This window comes from Protomyctophum bolini, assembly GCF_963924005.1.
Source record: "Protomyctophum bolini genome assembly, chromosome: 19".
Classification (NCBI taxonomy): Eukaryota; Metazoa; Chordata; class Actinopteri; order Myctophiformes; family Myctophidae; genus Protomyctophum; species Protomyctophum bolini.
This window is the reverse complement of record NC_137880.1, coordinates 8,670,079-8,691,742: the sequence shown is the minus strand read 5'-3', so window position 1 is coordinate 8,691,742 and position 21,664 is coordinate 8,670,079. Positions and strand designations below refer to the sequence as shown.

The window sequence follows — 21,664 nt, the reverse complement described above, 5'->3', positions numbered from 1 at the left end:
ATGATCGTTCCACAGAAGTGTGTGTGACTGGCAGTGTCGCCATGAATAATTTTCTCAAAGGTTGGAAAGATACGCTGCTCTTGCTGACCCTGGTATTCCCCTCAAGTATGTCAAATGTGTCTTTCAGGTCTTTTGTAGGAAAGCTATACTGTGGAAGACCTTCAGTTCAGTGTGTGTGTGTGTGTGTGTGTGTGTGTGTGTGTGTGTGTGTGTGTGTGTGACAGCTTACGCTCCCGTAAGCTGTCTCACCAAGAAGTGGTTAAACACACGCACACACACACACACACACACACACACACACACACACACACACACACGCACACGCACACACACACTTCAGAGCTTCAGTGTCCACATCCTTACTGTACATGGTTCTCAGTGGGTAAAGAAGGCTGCAGAAGAAATGCTGTGTCATCACCACATGTGGGCCTGGTTCGTTGCTGTCATCTCAGGTCTTTTAGCCACTTATTCCTCATGCGAACACATCTCCCCTTGACTTTCTTTCGTTCTTTATTTATTTCGCTGGCTCGCCTCATATCAACTTAAATCAAGGCCTGCCTGCCTGCCTTATTTCTATATCTATACAGCCTATACCTATCTATCAGGCACGGTATACGATCTGCAATGAATTATACGCAGTCTGGACCGCGAAACCTAAGACCGACAATGTCTTTCAAAAAAATGCCAAAACATGTGGAAAAACAAGCGTACATTATTACCCTACATCTACAGTATATATTGCAGCCTTGCCTTTTGCTTATTCCTCCACTCCATTCCAAAATACACAGTCTTTTGAAGGTAAGGCCTGGGCCTGCTGTGCCTATACAGTAAACCTGTGCCGGGGATAGTGATATATAGTGTTCACATTTCAGTATCATGCTTGCCTCTGTTTCTGTTTTCAAAGAGTTCAGCAGCCAATAGTATAGTGAATCATTTATGGGTGGAACCATGGAACAATAACACCCCAAATCAATCTAGCTGGACCTTGTACCACACCTCCACAAGGATATGTAACTCTATATCACTACCAAGTCTACCATTCATAAATTATGCTAAAATATCACTATAGGTATTGGGGCCTGTAATCCACGCACCTGGACGGACAACCAGTTCGCCCCGCGACTTCAAATTCGACACCACACCACCAGAACTGCCCCACAAAAAGGCCTCTGCCTGCATGGGCTCAGGACAGGCAGAGAAAAAAAGAGTAGCAAATACAACTATTTGCATGATGTCTTACGTTGCCATTTAGTGCCCTAAACAAACATTAAAGTCCATGGACTTGAAAGAAAGAAAGAAAGAACCTACATTCTTTGCCACCATGCCAGTCATGAACCAATACAGCCACCCTGTCACAACGACTCACAACGAACCTCAGCAACCACAAAACAACATACTGTACATAAACGAATGTCAATCAGTCTTCTATTGAAAATTAACCATTGGAATTGATGGCTGTTATGTCAAAGCCCAAAAGCTCTATCTCCAACCAAATGGAAATAGCAAATTCACTCATGGGATATATTGAAGTGATCAAGAGCCACATACACACATACTGTTCCCTGTTACAACAACTGAACTCACATACGGCAGATACAACACAACAGACACATTCCAGATTCACATGATGATTATAGCATTCAACTCCAGAGCCAGAAACAGTGTCATTGCCACCCGGTCAACGGGTCCCAAAATGACAGCAATAGTACCCCAGCTTGAATCAAACGCAGATAAAAACACAAGCAGCAGCCAAGAAGCAAAAAAAACAAAGTTCATACCTTGAGCCGTCGACTCTTCCACTTGACTTCATAAGTTAGTTGTAGTGATGCCTGCAGGGGAACACTGTGGCACCAGTTCATGATGAGACCTCCAGCAGCTTCTCCCCCAGACTCCAGTCATCTCCATCCTCCATACATCTGGCTGGCTGCTGGCCATGCAGCAGTACTCTCCTCCCAGTATCAATGGCCCCCAACCAGCCTCATTATCCTGGCTGCCTGATCTTCTCACTCAGCCTTGGTCTGGATGTTTCGTACTGTACAAGCATTCTGCTGTAGTGCTGTGGTCAGGGATTTAGGGCATAGGCTCTATAGGGTCCAGCATTCACAGCATGTAGTGGTCAGGGATTTAGGGCATATAGGCTCCATAGGGTCCAGCATTCACAGCATGTCGTGGTCAGGGATTTAGGGCATATAGGCTCCATAGGGTCCAGCATTCAGGGGTTTAGGGCATAGGATCCATAGGGTCCAGCATTCACAGCATGTCGTGGTCAGGGATTTAGGGCATAGGCTCTATAGGGTCCAGCATTTACAGCATGTCGTGGTCAGGGATTTAGGGCATAAGTCTAGTCTATAGGGTCCAGCATTCACAGCATGTCAGGGCTGAGAAGAAGCTGATGTTGGGGATCTGGGGTCGTCACCCTGGCGGCCATGTACCTGTGGAGCAGGATGAGAGAGAGACCATATAAGCTTTGAGTATAAGTAGGTAAGCAAAAGCCACATACTGTACACTTAGCCGCAATTTGCAAAGCTAGATTATTATTATTTTTGTATTATTACACGGCTTGGTTGAATGCTTGATTCTGATTGGTCAATTGCTGAATTCAGGGGTGAGTTATGTCTTGATAATGACCGCTCCGTTCCGCTGTGATTCAATATAAGCCCTCAGTGGGGTTGGGTAACTTGGGCTTTTGTGCTAATTCGCTTATTTCCATCGAAAAAAGTAGTAAAGTGTGCCACTCGGGATACTATTTACATTATGAAGAGAGTCTATACAATTATTTTTTTGAGCAATGGAAATAAGCAAATTAGCACAACACCCAATGCCCAATTCAATTCAATTCAATTCAATTCAATTCAATGAGGGCTTATGGAAGGGGAAATAGCCAATAATGCGCTTTTGCACAAAATAACACCTGGACCTCTTTGGTGGGGACGTAACAACTACAAAGAAAGGTAAGAAAGCCTTCTAGCATCTAATTCTCCTACCATTTTGTGCGGGAACCATTATATTATATATTATTAGACATTTTTAGAATCTGGTCAAAATGGGTTAAACCATCATTGGTAAACAGTTAAGAAGAATTAAAGTTTTATACAAGGATTTGGTGCTGTGACACCCAAAAAAAAACATTGTGTCTGTATAATATTTATTCTATTTATGTATATAGGACCCACATGCACACATACAGCACTTAATGCACCTTTGTTTTTTCATTTCAACCCCCAGTCTCTCCCTCCCTCTCTCTCGCACACACACACACACACACACACACAAGCACACGCATGCACACACAGGTAGCTAACTCAGGTTTGTGTGCAATTAAGGTAACCCTTTACAGCACTTCAACCACCTTTGTTTGTTCATTTAATTTCACCCCTCTCCCTCTCTCTCTCTCTCACACACACACACACACACACACACACACGCACACACACATGCACGTTAATGCTCACTTAGCATAGGTCGCTAACTCACCTGCAGAATGAAAACAAACCCACTAGTTTGTTGTTATGAAGATAACTTCTCTTTCAAACTGTCACACACTGTTGTGACGGAGCAGTTTTCACTTCCTAACACGCCAGACTATACTCCACTTCATGAGGTGCAAAGTTACATTATAAGTTGTTTATATTTTTCACTCTATAACAAACATAAGTTTGCAGCCCGTGTGTGTGTGGAGGGGGAGGGGGCGTGGCTACCGGAGAATTTTAAAGAGCGCGCTTGAAGCCTGGTTAGGGAGTGTCTGCCAATTCACTGGAGCGTCTACTACTTCAACCATGTCAAACATACGGCCCGCGAGATTTAATCCGCCCCCCCTCCCCCACACACACACACACTTGTAGAGCATCAATGTATGAGTCTGTCAACAAAAAAGTAAGTCTCTAGCACATTCCTGTCAAAAGTTATGATTTTTTAAAGAAATATAAACCAAAATGCACAATCCCAGTTTTGAGCTTCCCTCCCTAACTACCGGTAGTCTGATTGCTGTCAGCTGTGCTCCAATGAATGGACTCGACGCATGCCCCCCCCCCCCCCCCCCCCCCCCCACCCCCCTCTCTCTCTGCTGCTGCGTGTTGAAAAATACTCTATACTTCTCCAGTACAAGGGTCTATAACCGAGGGACCATTCAGATCACAGAGCTCTGACAAAGAAATGATGATTATGAAAATAACAAAACTGGTCCCTGGTAGTCAGGAAGCAGCAAGTGAAAACAAGACAGAGATGAAATGTCATGGTTTTCATTTATTTTTTCCCCCTTTGGCTATATTTGAAAAAGAAGTAATAACAATTAAGTTTTTAAAAATAAATATTTTTTTAAGTATTAGTTATTCACTCGTATTTTTTTAATGTTCCATTGTTCATCACTTCAATAAAAAAGCAGGCCTGCATAAAACCAAGGGTTGTGTAGCCATTTACAAATTTCTGCTGAGACAGTATATTTGAAATTTAAATATTCTATTTTCAAATGGTTTATTGGTGCTCCATAAAAATAGGCAGATACTCCCCCAGAAGCAAATATTTTAGTTAAGAATGTTCACTTTAAAATATATTATATTCAAATATTTTCACAAATTAAAAAAGCGGATCTACAAGCTCATAGCAAGGCACAAAGTCACGTGCTATATGAGTTTGTAGATCTGCGATTTCTGAAACTATAACATTTTCCACTTTCACATTCGCGTCCAGGACGGTACAGGAATGTTTTTTTCTTTTATTTTCCTTTTGCTATGGATTGATGCAGCACAACAAATGAGATGAATTATGGAGACGCAAAGGTTTTGACAGACTGTGACGTCATGCTTACGAAGCAATTAGCGGCTAATCAGCTTTTCCACTGACCGGCCTACAGCGGCCCTGATGTTATATTTAGTGTCCACTCTCTCCCTCTTAACGGGGATAACACTGGCCCGGTCTCTCTCTCTCTCTCTCTCTCTCTCTCTCTCTCTCTCTCTCTCTCTCTCTCTCTCCCCCTCCCCCCTCTCTCTCTCTCCCTCTCTCTCATCCAGGACTAACAGTCTTTATCAGGAGTGATCATCATGGAGGAAATGGAGCGGCTCCCAAGCCAGATTGTAATAACAACAGCACACATTTCACAAACAATTTGGGATAATATAACTTAGACTAGACTTAAAGGTCAACATAACGCCGATCCTCCTTAATTCTGACGTTGGGTCTTTCCAAACTTCTGATCGTCGAACATGTATTGGCCTTAACCCATTACAGCAAAACAGGGAAAGCGTCTGTGTCATTGTATATTATTTAGCTAAAAAGCATTATTCAAGATTCAAGATTCAATAATTGATTTGCCATGTCAACAAGTTGATATAGGAATTTGTCTTGGTTCATATACTCAACATATATACAGACAACCATAGATACACAAACAAAAAGGACAGTACAATACAAAAACAAAAACCAGCAGCATAGGAAATTACATCCAGTTTTTTAAAGTGCATATACTATGAGTTCAGATGTCTAATGGCTACGGGGTAAGTGCTATCCCTGAAGCGTAGATGTAGAGCTCTGGTTTATACTTTATATACTTTGGTTATTCAAAAATAGCAGACACTGTATCAGCCCGTGCATCGGTACATCTGCTATTTTTCCAAAAAAGAAAATGACATTTGTGCGAAACTTTTTTAAAGTTTTTTTCTTTTTTTTTACGCAAATCTTGAGCAAAGTTTGAGTGCCACTACTCGGCCTCAGGTCCGAATGGGTTAACCACGTAAACCCATTATGGTTGTCCCGGAGTTCCTCAGGGCACTGCACTGGTGTCCTGGTGTTCTGTTTTCTGTCAGCGTGGCAGTCGCAGTGTGACACACGTCGTGAGCTTGTCGATGGGCGATTCTCTCGGAGAGCCATTCTCCATGGCTTAATTCTCCACAAAGATACGGACGCCGGGGATGACGGCCCGGGGGGCAAGAAGGACGTGTCTCTGTCTGGGGGAACAAGGCTCTGCTCGGAAGCAAGGCACCACATTGACAAGCGCGCGTGTGTGTGCGTGTGCGTGTACGTGTACGTGTGCGTGTGCGTGTACGTGTGTAGTTTTAGTAAAGTAAAGTAAAGGTATTTCCTGAGAGCATGATGAAACATTTGGAGTGGAAAGTAAAGATCTTTGGAGCGGGGTGAAACAATCGCTTAAATCAGGCTTAAATTGCAAGATTTATAGTCAGCCTATATGTGGCCACTCAAAACATATGGCACTGGCTGACTTCATAAGGCAGTGCCAGTCCCGGACCCCCCTGTTGAAGACCCCTATTTTACAGTATTAAGGGGCCATACACCAAGCACTATAAATCAATCAAATGGATGGGAGGAGTCCACAACTACAGGACGACAGTGGTGAACGATATACAGTAGGCATAGTGCTTAGTTTCGACAACACTAAAGCTTGTCAGGTCAAATGTTTTTTACGTCAGTAAAAGTATCAATACTGCATTATAAAAGTCCGGAAATTCAAAAAGTAGTTATTGACATTAAAATGTACTTAAGGTACCAAAAGTACTCATTGTGCAGAATGTTCCATTTCAAGTTTTCAAACGTATATATATAAAAAAAAAGAAACCGTTTGAAAATAGCCAAAATGCATTAACAGTAGGGGCGAAGTCATGGTTAATGTATGTTTTGTAATAATAATCTATATCTACAAAGTAACTATAGTAACTAAAGTAGCCTATTCAAAATAAATGTAGTGAAAGCACAACATTTGGATCCGGTGTAGTGGAAGTAGAAAATCGGAAATACTCAAGTAATGAGTAAGTAAACTAAGTAAACGTACTTATAGTTACTTTCCACCGTGAGTTAACTCATTTTTTGGCGGGAACCCCTTTTGGTGTTTTAAACATTAACGTTATAATTTTGCTATTTCATACATTTCGACATCAGGCCTAAATGGGTTAATCGATGCACAACAGGATAAATCAGTTGTTCTCTATCATGGACAGACAGCCTCTGGTATCTGTCTTTTTTAATGTAGGCTACCGGTAATCCGTTTCCGTCTGGCTACTGTATCTGCCGCATTGTTACACCGAAAAGGCACGGCAAGCAGTTGATGACATCAAAAATGAATTAAGATTTTTTTTTTTAGCTTTTAGTTAGGAGATAATATAAAAGCTCACGGCTGTCAAACATAGTCACAGACTTTTGTCATTTATTGTAGTCTAGGTCTTGTATTTCCATGTATTGTTCCCTGGTTTTCATGGTTCTATTATGTTTGTTTGCTCCAGCTGTGTCTCATTTTGTAATCAACCTCTCATGTGTATCAGTCATAGAGGTATCAGTCTTGTTCCCCCAGTCAGTCCTTGTTGAGTCATTGTATCCGGTCACCTGTTTCAGTCTGTTTTAAAGTTGTTCATGTTCACCATGTCTTCTGTATTAAAACACCAATTCATGGTTTTGAGAACACTACATTTCTGGCTGTCCTGCATTTGGGTCCTACACGTGACAACGGCGAGCTTGTATCTTGTATACAGTATGCTACATTTTAGAACAATCTGAAAAAGTGTGATACTGATTTAGAAAGCATTTGTAGAATCGTCTCATTGGGTGCATAACATGTAACATGTGATTGTGAATCGAAGGAGCTTCAAGATTGAGTTTTTTGGATATATGTATACATTTTTTTAATCAACAAGTCATCTTAATCACGTTAACTTTCGAAAATCACTACAACATTCCCAAGTCCAACAATGACATCTCTTCGGAGCAAAACAGAGAGCACCATATACATAAGACACTGGTTTCCAAACAGTGGGACGGGACTTGGGACCCATTTTTTTTATGGGTCTCTTTATTGTTGCGTTTCCCACGTTTTGTTTTATAATCCACATTATTATTTCAAAACCTTAAAAAAAAAATCTTTTCAGTAATTCCACAGTAGCAATCGAATAAATCCCATGAATTAGAAAATGAATGTTTAACCCATTCTGAACGGGAAGCCCTTTTGGTGTTTTAACTATAAGCATGATGTTATACTTTAGCTATTGAAAGAATAGCAGAACTACAAGCTCATAGCGCGCTTGTAGGTCTGCTATTTTTGAAAAATCGTGAAAATGCGGCACAAATCTTTGAATATTATATTTTTTCAGAAGTCTTTTTTTTTTATTTCGACGTCAGACCTAAATGGATTAAGAAGTAGTGAAAAGTGTGGGTCCCGGGCAAACGTGTAATTTCGTTTTTCTTTTGTTTGGTCGTGAGCGCTAAAAGGGTTTGGGAACCACTGCTCTAAGACACCATTGTCTGCCAGCACTGCTCCTTCTTGCACTGAGAATTATTATGCAAACATCAAGCTCGTCACATCACAAAACAATACTCTTGGAAAACTCCCAGGCTGTGATTGTGACACACGTTGTTTTTTTTTAAATCTTCTTTTCTTTTTTTTTTAAGCCAAACAACCACAAAGATGTACAAAAATAGAGATTGATAGAAAAATAAGAGATCTCGCGATGAAGAGGACGCGCAGTCGAGGCCCTTGTATACATTTGTACTCGCGGGGCCGTTAAGAGTTTTGTTCCAGCACTTTCTGAAGATGAGCAAAAACAACAAAGCAATTTGACTTCTTATCGTCACATTGTACAGTATGAAGATTTTTTATTTATTTTGTTGTGATTGTCTTTGCGATGTATTCCACTTTTCCTTTGGCTAAACGTTTGTATTGTTTTGTTGGCATGCGCTTCGTCTGCTAGCGGGAACAAACTTCAAAGCGACTGCAGAGTCGGACCGCTTCACAATTAAAGGAAGCCCCCGTTCTCTCTCATCTCAAAGTTCTTAATTCACAGGTGAACATTGGACCGTCGACAAAGAAAGATTAAGACACCTAGTTGACCAAAATATGACCACTGAAATATTGCCACTGGGAAAAGCCTTTGTGGCATTTTTAGTACAACAATATATATACACCATCGCTGTGGAGTAGAAACCTTGCATGTCCCAAAACCATAACACATATAGTTTTAGCAAATGGACGAGCTCACACCATAATGTGAAGATGCGACATATTGTGAGCCCGTTGAGCAGATAATTACACCACTTTCACACACTAAGACATGTTTTAAACATACAAAAACGGTAATAAGATATACAAGGTTTCTGCCCAACAGAGGCGAAAATATCCTCTTAATTCTGGCCTTTATGCCAGAGCTACATGTTATGCTGTCGTCGTGCATCGAAACATTGCAGCTGTTTTGCAACACAGACACACAACTAAGTATGTAGCAGGGCGTCACGTCCTGCTCTGTGAGCACAACGCAAACTCCACCCCTCTGATACACGCGCGCACTTGTTTTGTTTCTAAAAGTGTAGTTGCTAATATTTTGTGCCAGGGAGGGGGACCCCAGTTCCAGGCTTGTGTTATTAAAATGTTTTTCTTGTTTTTAAAGCAATATCTGTTGTGGGTCGTGAGCTTGCAATATCGTCTATTTTCAAATAGCCAATGCATATCGTTTTAAAGTGCTCAGGTGGCCTCGCCTGTTTTGGGCTAGTTTTCATAGACCTGGTTTGCTTATCTCTCTCGCACAATCTGGCGACACTGCTCACCACTGCCCCCTTCTCCCCCCTCTCTCTCTAGCCTATGGGGGCAGCATTCCTTTTCGGACTACAAAACCAGGACTACAACATGACGTAACGATATATAATCCGCTCCCGACCGGATCACACGGCAATTTAGTAACACAGACCAGGCTTTCCTCCGAGGTGGAAAGAAAGTCTGGTGATGCAAGGTCACTCTCTCTCAGATGACGTGTGTGTCGCTCCTTCCTGTAATAAAAAAATGAAGTAATGATTCTCAGACTGTGCTTCTTTGTTATTGTTATTTTTTATCTTGTCTGATAAGAAGAGGGAGCGAGTGTTGAAGCTAATAATCTACGTTGGGGTCAATTGGTCCAAAGCTTCCATCTCAGTGTAAGAGACCTATCTTTAGTTATACACACACGTTCTGGTCCAAAACAATACATTCATTATCACCTCTCATTATACTGCCAAATAGGCTCTATGGACAGTGGCCATATTGGGAAGACATTGGGCCTCCTTTTTTTCCTTCACAGGTCTTAACAATACTAAAGCAGCACCATGTACTTAATTAACAGATTCAATGTAATTGTGTCCAATCTGCAGGTAGGGATGTATGTTAATACAATATAACTTATACAATTGTGGTTGTGTTTTGTCTCCCTGCTCTTCTATTGAGGCATTTAGATCGTGTCAAAGGTCACGTCTCACCTAGACACAACAAGCATCTGACTTTCCCTGAAGGTCAATTATTAACTTTATCCCCTGAGCAAGCAGGCACTCTTATTAGCTCAATGTCAAAAACAAAATGTCGGGACAGGGGTATACACATCTGTCTCAGAGTTAGGGGCCATTTTGGAACCCCTTCAAGGAACCATGAGGGTCCCTGGACCACACTTTGAGACCCACTGGTGTTGGCAGAGTGTTTCCAGTGAGCCAACATGCAACGATATGCAGTACCCTGACAGTGTAACCAGAAAGTAGCGTCAAGAGGCGGCAATATGTCGCCTAGAGCAGGCGTCACTTTCGGGGTTTTTTTTAACAGCTGGTGGATTGGAAATGCAACTTGACACGTCGGCAAAAAAAACACGGAAACACTTTGGCGACGCGTCAAGTTGCAGCCGCGCACGGGCGTAATTTCCATCCACCAGCATCTTGACCCTATACTGTCTTGGTACACGGTTAGAATTGGAACACGGTCTTAATTAGTATGCTGTAATTAGTAACACCTGTGAGGGAAGTATAAAGGAAGAGGCCAGATTTCATTCCAACTTGTTTGCTGTGCATAGAGCCTAGAACAGCGCTCTACTATGGTCCTCTACAACAAAGAGTCACACAAAAAAAATATATATATATCTTTCTTCCCTTTAGGCTGTTGCTAGGCACTTTTAAAGAATATTATTCCTGTACAGAAATAAAGCATGCATTGTTTTGTTGTTTGTTTTTTTTCTTCTTTTTTCATTAATCATTCATCAACGTGGGTATCACAGCTGGTCTTCCGCTTGTAAACAGTGTCAAGTTCCTCATCTTTGCGATGTGGGATTGTCTCACTTTTTCTCTGCAGTGTTGTCCCACGGTCCTTGGTGTGTGTGTGTGTGTGTGTGTGTGTGTGTGTGTGTGTGTGTGTGTGTGTTTGTCTTGGTATGGACCCTCCAGCCACACATCCAACAATCCAAACCCTGGTTATATAACCAGCAGAAAGGCCTGGTCGGGCATTGAACCCACGTGTGAACACACGCATTTGGAACCGTTTCTGGAACCTAGGTTTCCCCACACTGTCCAGAGCTAGTATTATAATGTGGACTTCACGTCTGTCGTACAATTACAATACCGGTTGTTCTTGAAAACCAAGTTTAGGACCACCGTGACGTTGTACCGTTACAAGAGGTTATCGATAACGAACCCGGAATCGTTCAAATCCTCAAGGATCCACGCCCACGGTCACGCCACCAGACCAGCTTGGTTAAAAACCGCGGCGGGAACCTCAGAGCCTCCCATCGCTCCATCCTCGCCTCCTGGCCTCCATGCAGTCTCCTCCTCCTCCTCCTCCTTCTTCATCTCCTCCTCCTACTCCTCCTCAGAGTAAAGCCTCCTCCGGCCTTCCTTCCGTCCGAGGATCCAACTTCTTCCTCGGAATCATTTTTTCCCCCTGCAGTCTTTATTCAATCTCCTCTCCTGTTTTTTTGTTCTCCATCCCTCCTCACATTCCTTTCAAAGGAAAAATATATATTCCAACCTCAACCTTTCATCCCTTCGACAAAGAGGACAAAGAACCAAAAAGGTCGTCGTTCCCCCTTTTTCTTTCCCCCCCCATTTCCATACGTCGGGGGGGAAATAAATCCCTTAGGGTTAACGCGAAAAGGGCGCCCGAGTTTGTGCCTTTGACCTTTAAGACACCGAGCGGACTTTTAGTTACAGGGCAGCCAGGTGCCGTACATGGGGTGGGGGTGATGGTGGTGCTGGTAGGGAGGAGGCGGGTGGCGATAGTGGTGGTGGTACGGCGAGGGCGGGCACATGGTGTGGTGGTGGTGGTGGTACACGGGCTGCACCTGCGTAAAAAAAGCACAAACAAGAATGGACTCAAGTCATTATATATCAGCTTGCGTTCCACTCTCTGGCATGTTGTACCTTATAGTGGGCCTTTCTGTTGTCGCGTTTGCAGCCGTATATAGGGCTAGTCTCCCGTTGGCTTAAGAGGCCAGCCAATCACGGCAATCTCGACCACTACAATCTCGGCTACATAGCACTCTGGGCTATCATTGACACAACATATTTTAAGTAATAGTCGTACCAATACTGCAATGTAGAAATACTCCGGGATTCTACATTTACTTGAGTGAAAGTATAAAAAGTATTGGTACCTAAAGTACCAAAAGTAGAATGTATCGATCAAAATGGAGGATTTTCTTTTTCCCCGTTTCCACCACCACCTAGCAACCCAGTTCTAATGTAAGTAGCATTACTGCTCGATCGATCGTAACAACTATAAATTAAAGGACCAAAAGATCTACGTGGATCTTCGCCAATGGCGGGCGCTCCAGATTAATTTATAAGACGTGGATCTAAGACTTGGGCGAGGCAAATGGGTTAACTTTCCGCCACGGCACACCAGTGTTGATTTCGTCGACTAATACCATGACGAAAAATGTCCGGCGACTATACCTTTTTCCACTGACGAAAACTAAATGGAAACAGAAATTAAAAACTAAGCTATGATGACTAAAACTAAGAATAGAAATAATACTGACAATGTAGTCAACAAATACAAACTAGACTAAAATGTTGTGAAAAGACTAGTGGACAAGAGATCCCATGCTGAAAACAGCTGATCTATACAAGCTCACAACGTGTCGCAGCAAAATACATTTCAGTCGACTAAATCCCCTGTAGATTTAAAATCTTATGATATTTAGTCGACTAAAACTAAAACTAAACTAACACTGAAACATTCCAGGTGACTCAAAACTAAACGAAAACTATTCAAAAAAATCTTAAATTTGCAGCAAACAACCGTAGATACAAAGAGAAGGATCCGGGCACACAAAGTAAAATAAAAATGAGGACCTACAAATGAGGATCTACAAGTGTGGACCTACAAGGTCTTCATCAGGGCAAGAATGCCCTGATGAAGACATTGTAGGTCGAAACATGTTGGCAGTTGCACTTTTTAATTTAATAAAGGCGTTCCTCTTTTCTTTTTTTTACTTTGTGTGCCCGGATCCTTCTCTTTTTTTTATCTATGTCTTGATCCCGTTTTTGATCCGTAGTGTGAGCACCTTTTTTTTATCATTATCGCATTTTGGCTATCTCCATTGAGCACCTGGTTATAGTAGGGACGGATTAACCCCCATGAGGGCCCCTGGGCCGGTCATTTTTTGCAGGGCCCCCAATAGCGCGCGTGCGCGCAACATTTTTGTGTTTTTCCGTGTTTTTATCATGTTTTGACCTAAATTTAACTAAATCAATGGCCAATGAAGGGCCCCAGGAGCCGTTTTCAGGGCGTCAAACCTAGTACTGCGCGGTCCAATTTCCCAGAAGGGCCCCTGAGAGCCAAGGGCCCCTGGGCCACGGCCCCACTGGCCCAATTTGTCCCTGATAGTTACTCTTTTGTCTCAACAACAGACGACCCCTGACCCGTCTCAACAACAGACGACCCCTGACCCGTCTCAACAACAGACGACCCCTGACCCGTCTCAACAACAGACGACCCCTGACCTGCGCCACGTAGTAGTTGCTGAAGTTGCCGTCGGCGACGTACGGCGCCGGCTGGTAGAAGCAGGTGACGCCGGCGGCGTTGGGGATGGCGTTGTGCTCGGCCAGCACGCGCAGCGCCAGCGCCGAGATGAGGCCGAGCGTCTGGCGCCGCTCGTGGCCCATGAGGCACACGGTGCTCTCGCGCACCACGCCGTGCAGCGTGGCCAGGTAGTCGTACTTCCGGTCCTCCAGGCCCACAAAGTGGTTCTGCAGGTAGGACTCCAGCTTCCGCCGCTGCTCGCCCACCTGGGGGGAGGGAGGGAGGGAGGGAGGGGGGAGAGAGAGAGAGAGAGAGAAATGCATGTTATTTAAGCAATATTGGGGTTCTGTATTGTAGTTCCGTACGCAGCGCAAAGGTGCTATTAATGACGGCAACGCACACCCCGAAAGTAATATTGAGATTATACAACAGTTACCCTTTTAACCCATTCTGACCTGAGATCAGATTCATACGAGGTTTCCACTGGACACACACTGGTCTGATTAACCCATTCTGACCTGAGATCAGATTCTAAAAAATGTCAGTCGTTCTTCGATTTTTCAAAAATAGCAGACCTACAAGCTCATAGCGCGCCACTCGGTGGCGCGCTATGAGCTTGTAGATCTGCTATTTTTCAATAGCTAAAGCATAACATGATACTGACACCAAAATGGGTTCCCGTTCAGAATGGGTTAAAAAAATCAGCTTGTTTTGATCAATAACGCAATCTGGGAAAATAATCTGAGAAAAATGCATTTAAAAATAATCTGTTCACTTCCGGTTAATTCCGTTTACTCGGTCACCCATGGCAACCCAGAGCTATCCATACGGTGGTGAAGAGCGCGATCAAACAACAGGAGATGTCAAAAGCAGTCGAAGTCATTGGCGGCGAGTGTGTTTTAAGTAATTGAGACGTTTTACATTTTTTAAATCACACTCATGTGAAGTGAGGGTCGCTATCATCATCATCACATTCCGGCCAATTACTTGTGGCGTCCTCACTTTTTATCCTCAATACGTACTTTGCTCAGCCAATCAAATCATCGCTATGGGGGTGCACTGCTCAGCCAATCCAAATCATCGCTATGGGGCACACACACACACAAAACAGACAAAGCCGAGCAATATAGCCCCTCGAAAAAAAAATAAATAAATAAAAACAAACAACCAACCTCGGGGAAGTCTATGAAGAAGCGCGAGCACATGTAGCGCTGCAGCAGCTTCATCTCGCCGTCGGAGACGGCGCGGAAGCCCCGCACCAGCAGGTGGCAGTACTTGAGCAGGCCGCCGCCGCGGATCTCCTCGGGGTTGCGCGTGCAGATGAGGCGCCGGCGCAGGTGGTCGAGGGCGGCGGGGAAGTCGCCGTAGACGCTCTCGCCCAGGATGGTGGGGTGGAAGGTGGCGGCCATGGGGTGCTCGGAGCACTCGTAGAAGAGCAGCAGGGAGTCCAGGCGGATCTGGAAGGAGTCCACGCTGAACTCGAACTGCCGCCGCAGCGAGTCCACGAACTTGAGCTCCACGTTCTTGCCGCGGTTGTTGGAGAGCGAGATGAGGCTCCAGCGGTCCGAGTCGTTGCACACCTTCACCATCTTCTGGACGTACGCCTCCTGTTACCCATGACGACAAGCATGTTGGGATTAGAGGGGCTATAGTAGTCACCGTTTACACATTTTAACCACAATGCATAGACCTCGGGCCCATTCTGAAGAAATGAGCTTCTAAATCTTTAACCCATTCTGACCTGAGATCAGATTCAAACGAGGTTTCCACTGGACACACACACTGGTCTGATTAACCCATTCTGGCGGAGATCAGATTCTAAAAAATGTCAGTCGTTCTTCGATTTTTCTAAAATAGCAGACCTACAAGCTCGTAGCGCGGCCACTCGGTGGCGCGCTATGAGCTTGTAGATCTGCTATTTTTAAATAGCTAAAGCATAACATAGTGCTAACACCAAAAGAATGGGTTAAAGATGGAGTGCCACAATTTTTGTATTTTTCCATGTGTCTATGAGGTGACAGTACTTCATTAGACACCCTGGAGTTGTTTTTACGTGCAATGGTGTATTAACTTTGTGTTTAGGGTTTCTTCCCGGAGGCTGAACCCTTGACAGTCAAACGGGCCAATTAAATAAACAGTAATATAGTGACACCACACTATCAGCCCCTCCCCTAACCCCTCCCACTTTATCATACAACTACAGCTGTGGGTGCGGCTTCAGTTCAGGTGGATCACCACCCACCAGGCAAACCAGGCATACTTAATGAACTGGTGGGCGTGTCCACATAAAAGCATGATTTTAACAAATACTGTACACTTTTTGGAAAAGGTTCTTCCCCCTTATATTGTAATAATACCTGATGATCATTGTTTTAGGGTGGGAAAAAATCGTGGCACTCCATCTTTAACGGTTTTCTGAGAAAAACCTTGTGTTTCTATGTCAGTGGTGCTCAACCTTTTTCATGTCAAGGACCCCCAGAATTATCTGTATTATGTCTGAAAATATGTTTTGACTTAAAAGCGTTCGCTCTGAATGTATATTCAAAGATTTGCGACACACTTTTCAAAAAAATAGCACATCTACAAGCTTGTAGATTTGACATAAAAGCTTTGATATTACTGGCCCTTTGACGTCAGGAAAATGGGGTATTCAGTGAAGCCCCAAAAGTTTGAGAACCACTGCTTTCAGTTCATTTCATGAAGATCTGTATTTTACTTTAATGTTAATGACTTGAGACAAATATTGTACTTAAGTTCACACCACTACATTCCCAGGAACACAAACAAACAAAAATGCATTATAAATTAAATCTGTGTCTCGGGAGGGACAACCAGATCTAAATATTATATAGTTTTGAGTCACACGGTTTGCATAATGGTTATGTCTGAGTCACGGTGACGGGGCAGTGGTCCGCCCACCCATTAGCCGCTATTTCAATATAGGGATGTACTTTAACTCAAGTTCAAATTTGATTACACAACTTTCACTTATTAGTTGAGTAATATTTGACCAGGAGTATGACTCAAGTGCTAGGATACAGTGCCGCCCCTTTAAAACAAAGCTACATAAGTCATACAGTTAACTGTAACTGGTGTATTACAACATGTATTACAACAACTCTTGTTGTAATACACATCATTATTATGGGTTCATGTGGCTGTACAGAAAGTACAACCAATGTCAGTGTCGCTCTGGCATCCCTGTCATCGTAGGCCAAATGTTGAAACGGTTTAGGTTTGAAGTTAAACGATTTTGTGGTAATTTAAACAAAACGGGTTAAGTGGTGAAACCCATGGAGTCGAAACGCCACAGCAAATAAAGCATCTGTCATCTAGACGAATTCACAGAGGGGTGCCCTGGGCGCGGCCATTGCTGAGGTGTGTAATCCATGGAGCCGGTGCTCCGTAGGCCATCAGTGCTGCTGCACTTAATGGTACACCTCAGTAATGGCCGCACCCAGGCAAGCCCTCTGTGAATCTGTCATATAGTGGAGCCCTGTGTTTGTGACGTGCATGGCGCTTGTCTTTTTCATTTGAAACCCTAGAGAGTCTATGGATTTTCTGTTTTACTAGATTATAGTAGCCTATCATCAAATGCACGCATAACAACAATCCATCAAAGTCTTGGCACATAAATGCCATGGTTTATCAAAAAAGAACACCTGCATACAGTTTCGAAATATTAGCAAAGAGCTGCAGGCATACACACACACACAGAACCATAATAGTCATTGCCACAGGTTTGTTGCCAAACAGTGGCAATGACCTCATAAACTTACGGGATGGAGTTGAATAAAGAGTTTTCTATTTGACTGTATATGTCCTCAAGCAATAAATAAATAATATTAACATTTTGTTCAATTTATTCACAGGCTACATCTTGCATTCACACACCACGCCCGTCCGTCCACAGTTTCCAATGCCTCCTTTTGTTTTTGATGCTTGTCCAAAAAAAAAGGAAAATGTATTTAGTCTCTGGGCCATGGCAGTGGATCTTCTCAACCTTTTTTGGACCGTGGCCATGCAAAGGACTCATATTTGAACAAGGAAGCGAAATGCCCTAACCTGACAAGCATGTGGAATTGTAGGAGTTGAGGCATTGCGTTTAGTTTGACTGGGTTCCACAGACAAATATTGAATATCACATCTACAAGCTCACATCTCGCAACACACAAGGCACTGTGAGGTTGTACATCGGCTATTTTCACATTGTTTGCCTCTTTCTTGTATTATGGATTATTTACTGCTAAGTACGACACATATTCGTACTTCACTGTCATGTACAGTAGAAACCCCACAAAATCATGTCCCGACCCCTCCATGTTGACAACCTATGGACCTATATACTGTAATGTCAGGTTTAAAAGAAAGACTGCACTGTCTGTCAATGGAAACTGCCCATAGAGATCCGAAGTCCCGTTAGTCCGAACATGCACTGCTCCCGTGCTTGCGGTTATAGGTTTAGGTTTGCTCCCGTGCTTGCGGTTAGGTTTAGGTTAGGGTTAGAGTCGAGATAGGGATAGTAATTTCGGAACAATGAACCTTCTGACTATAATGACACGGCACCCTGTCAATAAAGGAAAAGCAGGTGTCGCAATGACAGTAGAGCAACAACATTCGGACAGTGAACAAGCCACACCAAAGGGTCGAGACGGTTTTAGCGTCCGTCCCAGCGGCGTGATATGTCCTGTTGCACGACGCGGACCCAAGTCGAAACCAAGTGATTCGACTGGTTCAATTCAATGGACCCAAACCACAGCAATGGGTCGCCAAGCGCCGAGTTGCATGGCAACTGGCAAGTCTTTTGGCGACCCATGTGTGGTTTGGGGCTTATAACACAACGTTGCGGATAAACTCTACCAATTTTTGTTTCGGCCATTATATTATCATCGTCGTGTCATGTTTATATCTCGTTTTAAATGGCGTGGGGTGGTGGCTATGTCTCTGCTGCTGGTGCATGCATGGGCCAAACAGCCTTGGCAATAAGCCAGGGGTAAATGAGGCCCCGATTAATGTGCATCCGACTGGAATTGGATTAGATGGAATCCTCTTTGTATTAGAGAAAGCAGTTCCTTTTTACTATCTGCTGCCTGCGGCTCTAGATATTCACTCACTGTGTCATGGGCCGCGGAGGCCATGCTGATATTGGACATGAGTGTATGTCTGTACGTTGCTTTGTAATTGTACACTACTGTTAAATTGGTTCTACTGAAGGTAAATAAGCCCGTCACTGTTTTTTTTCCCAGTAAGAATTGAGGCTTGAATACCTGCACAGTGGAGTACCAGCAATAGGTCTAATCAAGCAAATTGATAGGCCTGTTTATTAGCTATGATTCACCGTTTTGCAGTGTTGTGTCAGCTACACTAACTTGCCCCAACACTGTTAGCAATGAATCATAAAATAGGTCTATATCAATTAACTTATTACATTAACGTGGGCAAGTTATAAGCTACATGTAGCTGAATCATAGCTATAGGCCTATCAATGAATGGACTATTGCTTACTCCACTACTGCTAGCCTACCTAGATAGGCCTACGTGCAGGTATTCGAGCCTCAATTCTTTACTGGGGGAAAAAAAACCCATCAAATAAATAATTAAAACCAGTGTTGGGCAAGTTAAGCTACATATGTAGCTGACCCAACACTAAGTTGTGCTCGAGGTGTCCTAATGCACGAATGCTTAATAATGTTTTCAATGCAAAGCACTTTTGAACTGCCTGGTTGTTGAAATGTGCAACATTAACCTGCCTTGCGTAAATGGGGAACTATAGTAGCCAAAGAACCGCATGTATTTCATGACATAACATAGTCTAGGTCTAGGTACAGCCAGGGAGGGATATGCTGTTCCGTTTGACAAACGTTACTGTATATTATTATTTGTATAGTCATTGAATGTGCAGGTGAATTGAATAATAACTTAAGGACCCCAATTTAAACAAGCCACAAATCCCACAATAGTGCCACCTTGAGTTATAATAAATCCTCTTGGTTGTAGCCTATAAAGAAATATTAGTATGTAGCCTACTTTGTACTGCCCTTTTTCCCCCCTGCAAACTGTAAAATAAAGTAGGCTATTCAATCAACCAGGGAAATGGCAACAACACGACTTCTTTTGTTTTTGTTTCATACCTTCAAAGTAAGCGGCGTGATCTTCTCCTTGTTCACCCCCTCGGGGAGGAAGTCCAGCAGGGAGTCGAGCACGATGTCCTTCACCGCCCTGAACTCGGCCTCTCCGCGGAGCTCGGCGCAGAAGATGAGGTCCAGGTCCTTCCAGCCCAGGCCGCTGTCCTCGTGCAGGACGTGGCTGGCCGCCGAGCCGTTGAGGCGCACCTCGCGCACGTGGATGCGGCGCTCCTCCATGCGGGAGCGCACGGCCTTGACGATGTCGCGGGGCCTCACCTCGAGCGTGGGGAAGTTCCAGCGGCCGTGGATGGGGATGGAGCCGGCCAGGATGGCGTCGAGCCGCTGGACCTGCTCCCAGTGCAGCACGGCGAGGTTGTCCACCACGGCTTCCCCACCACCACCGCCACCACCACCATCCTCCTTCTCCTCCTTCTCCTCCTCCACCACCACCTCCACCTCCTCCACCACCAATACCTCCTCCACCTCCTCCTCCACCACCACCGGACAGCCGTCCGCCTGCTTGTCCATTATTTAAAAAAATAAAAATAAAGATATAATTCGAGACGAAACTGCTTCTTTTTTTCAAGTCCGGCTTCTGCTCCGCTGCTGTGAAATAAGCTGTCCGTTTTTTTGCAGCGGCATATCGGTTGACCGTGGCATCGTAGGCTATATCTCTGCTGCGTAAAAGTCTCTCTTGTTGTTGTTTTTTTTTTACCAGAATAATATCATGGATATATTCTGGAGAAGATGCCGCCCGGGTCACAAACAACGCAAGCACCTCCGCAAGCAAGTCATGTTTGTTTTGGGGGGGGGGGGGGCTTCGCTGTGTAAAGTCTGTACAGCCCAGACAGTAAGTTTGAACTGAATGATCGCTCAAGTCAGTCTGTCTCGGCGCTCTGTTCCGCTCGTGATTGCCAAACGTCTGGTCGCAGAGGAAGACGCCATCGGTTACACTTACACACACAGACAGGGTTATAGGAACAAGTCCTCCTCCACTTTGTCCGCCCGTTCTCCGTCCATTACAAACGGCGGCTTTTGTGATCCTGTCATCCCAGTGCGCGCAACGAACGGCTGCTCTGCTTTCTTCTGTCGTTCACTTTTACGCACGGAGGAGGAGGAGGTGGTGGTGGTGGCGGAGGTGCGTATCTCTTCTTCCTTCCTCGCATTACAACAAACTCCACTCATCATAATTCCTGCTCCTTCTGTTCTGCTGCTTGCCTTGCACAGACAGCCAGACACACTCGACACACACTCACTCACTCACTCACACACACACACACACACACACACACACACACACACACACACACACACACACCTATACTTCCAGTGGCCATGTAAAGTGGTGTATGTCTGCCGGCCGTACGCTTACATTTTGCCCCGTTTTTCCAGCACAGAACGGTGCTGCGTAAACTGCACCGCTTCGCTTCACAAATGTCCCCCCCAGTCACTTCACAGTAACACAGCTGCCTGGAGAGAGACGATCTGAACACAACACCTTTCCCCTTCCACTAACGGTGGGGGGCGTGGCGTCGGACTCTGTGATTGACAGCGCATCCGACCAATGACATTATACGGTTTAGCCACTCTAGCCTGCCTACAATTTATACATACATCACATTCCAGTTTTACCATCATGCCTTTCACACCTAGAGCAGTGGTTTTCTATTTCAACATGATGTGGGTCGGTACCCCCCCCCCCTCCCCCCAGGGGGTCCACACATTATTTTTAAGAGCCTACCTATTAACAAAACAAATAAAGGACCATTACTGCATCAAAACAATGATACAAACTGGTCAA

The 21,664-nt window shown here is 44.1% G+C and overlaps 1 protein-coding gene across 1 annotated transcript; it reads right to left on the bottom strand.

Annotated features, from left to right (window-relative positions):
• Positions 1 to 7,605: 7,605 nt before the first annotated feature.
• On the bottom strand, positions 7,606 to 20,391 carry LOC308334549 (terminal nucleotidyltransferase 5A-like; the record flags this gene model as incomplete). The annotated part of the gene is made up of 4 exons (XM_080791347.1): positions 7,606 to 12,053; positions 13,720 to 14,004; positions 14,911 to 15,345; positions 19,870 to 20,391. 4 exons carry the CDS (start codon positions 20,389 to 20,391, stop codon positions 11,913 to 11,915), a joined length of 1,383 nt encoding a protein of 460 aa, XP_080647473.1. The 3' UTR covers positions 7,606 to 11,912.
• Positions 20,392 to 21,664: the final 1,273 nt, after the last annotated feature.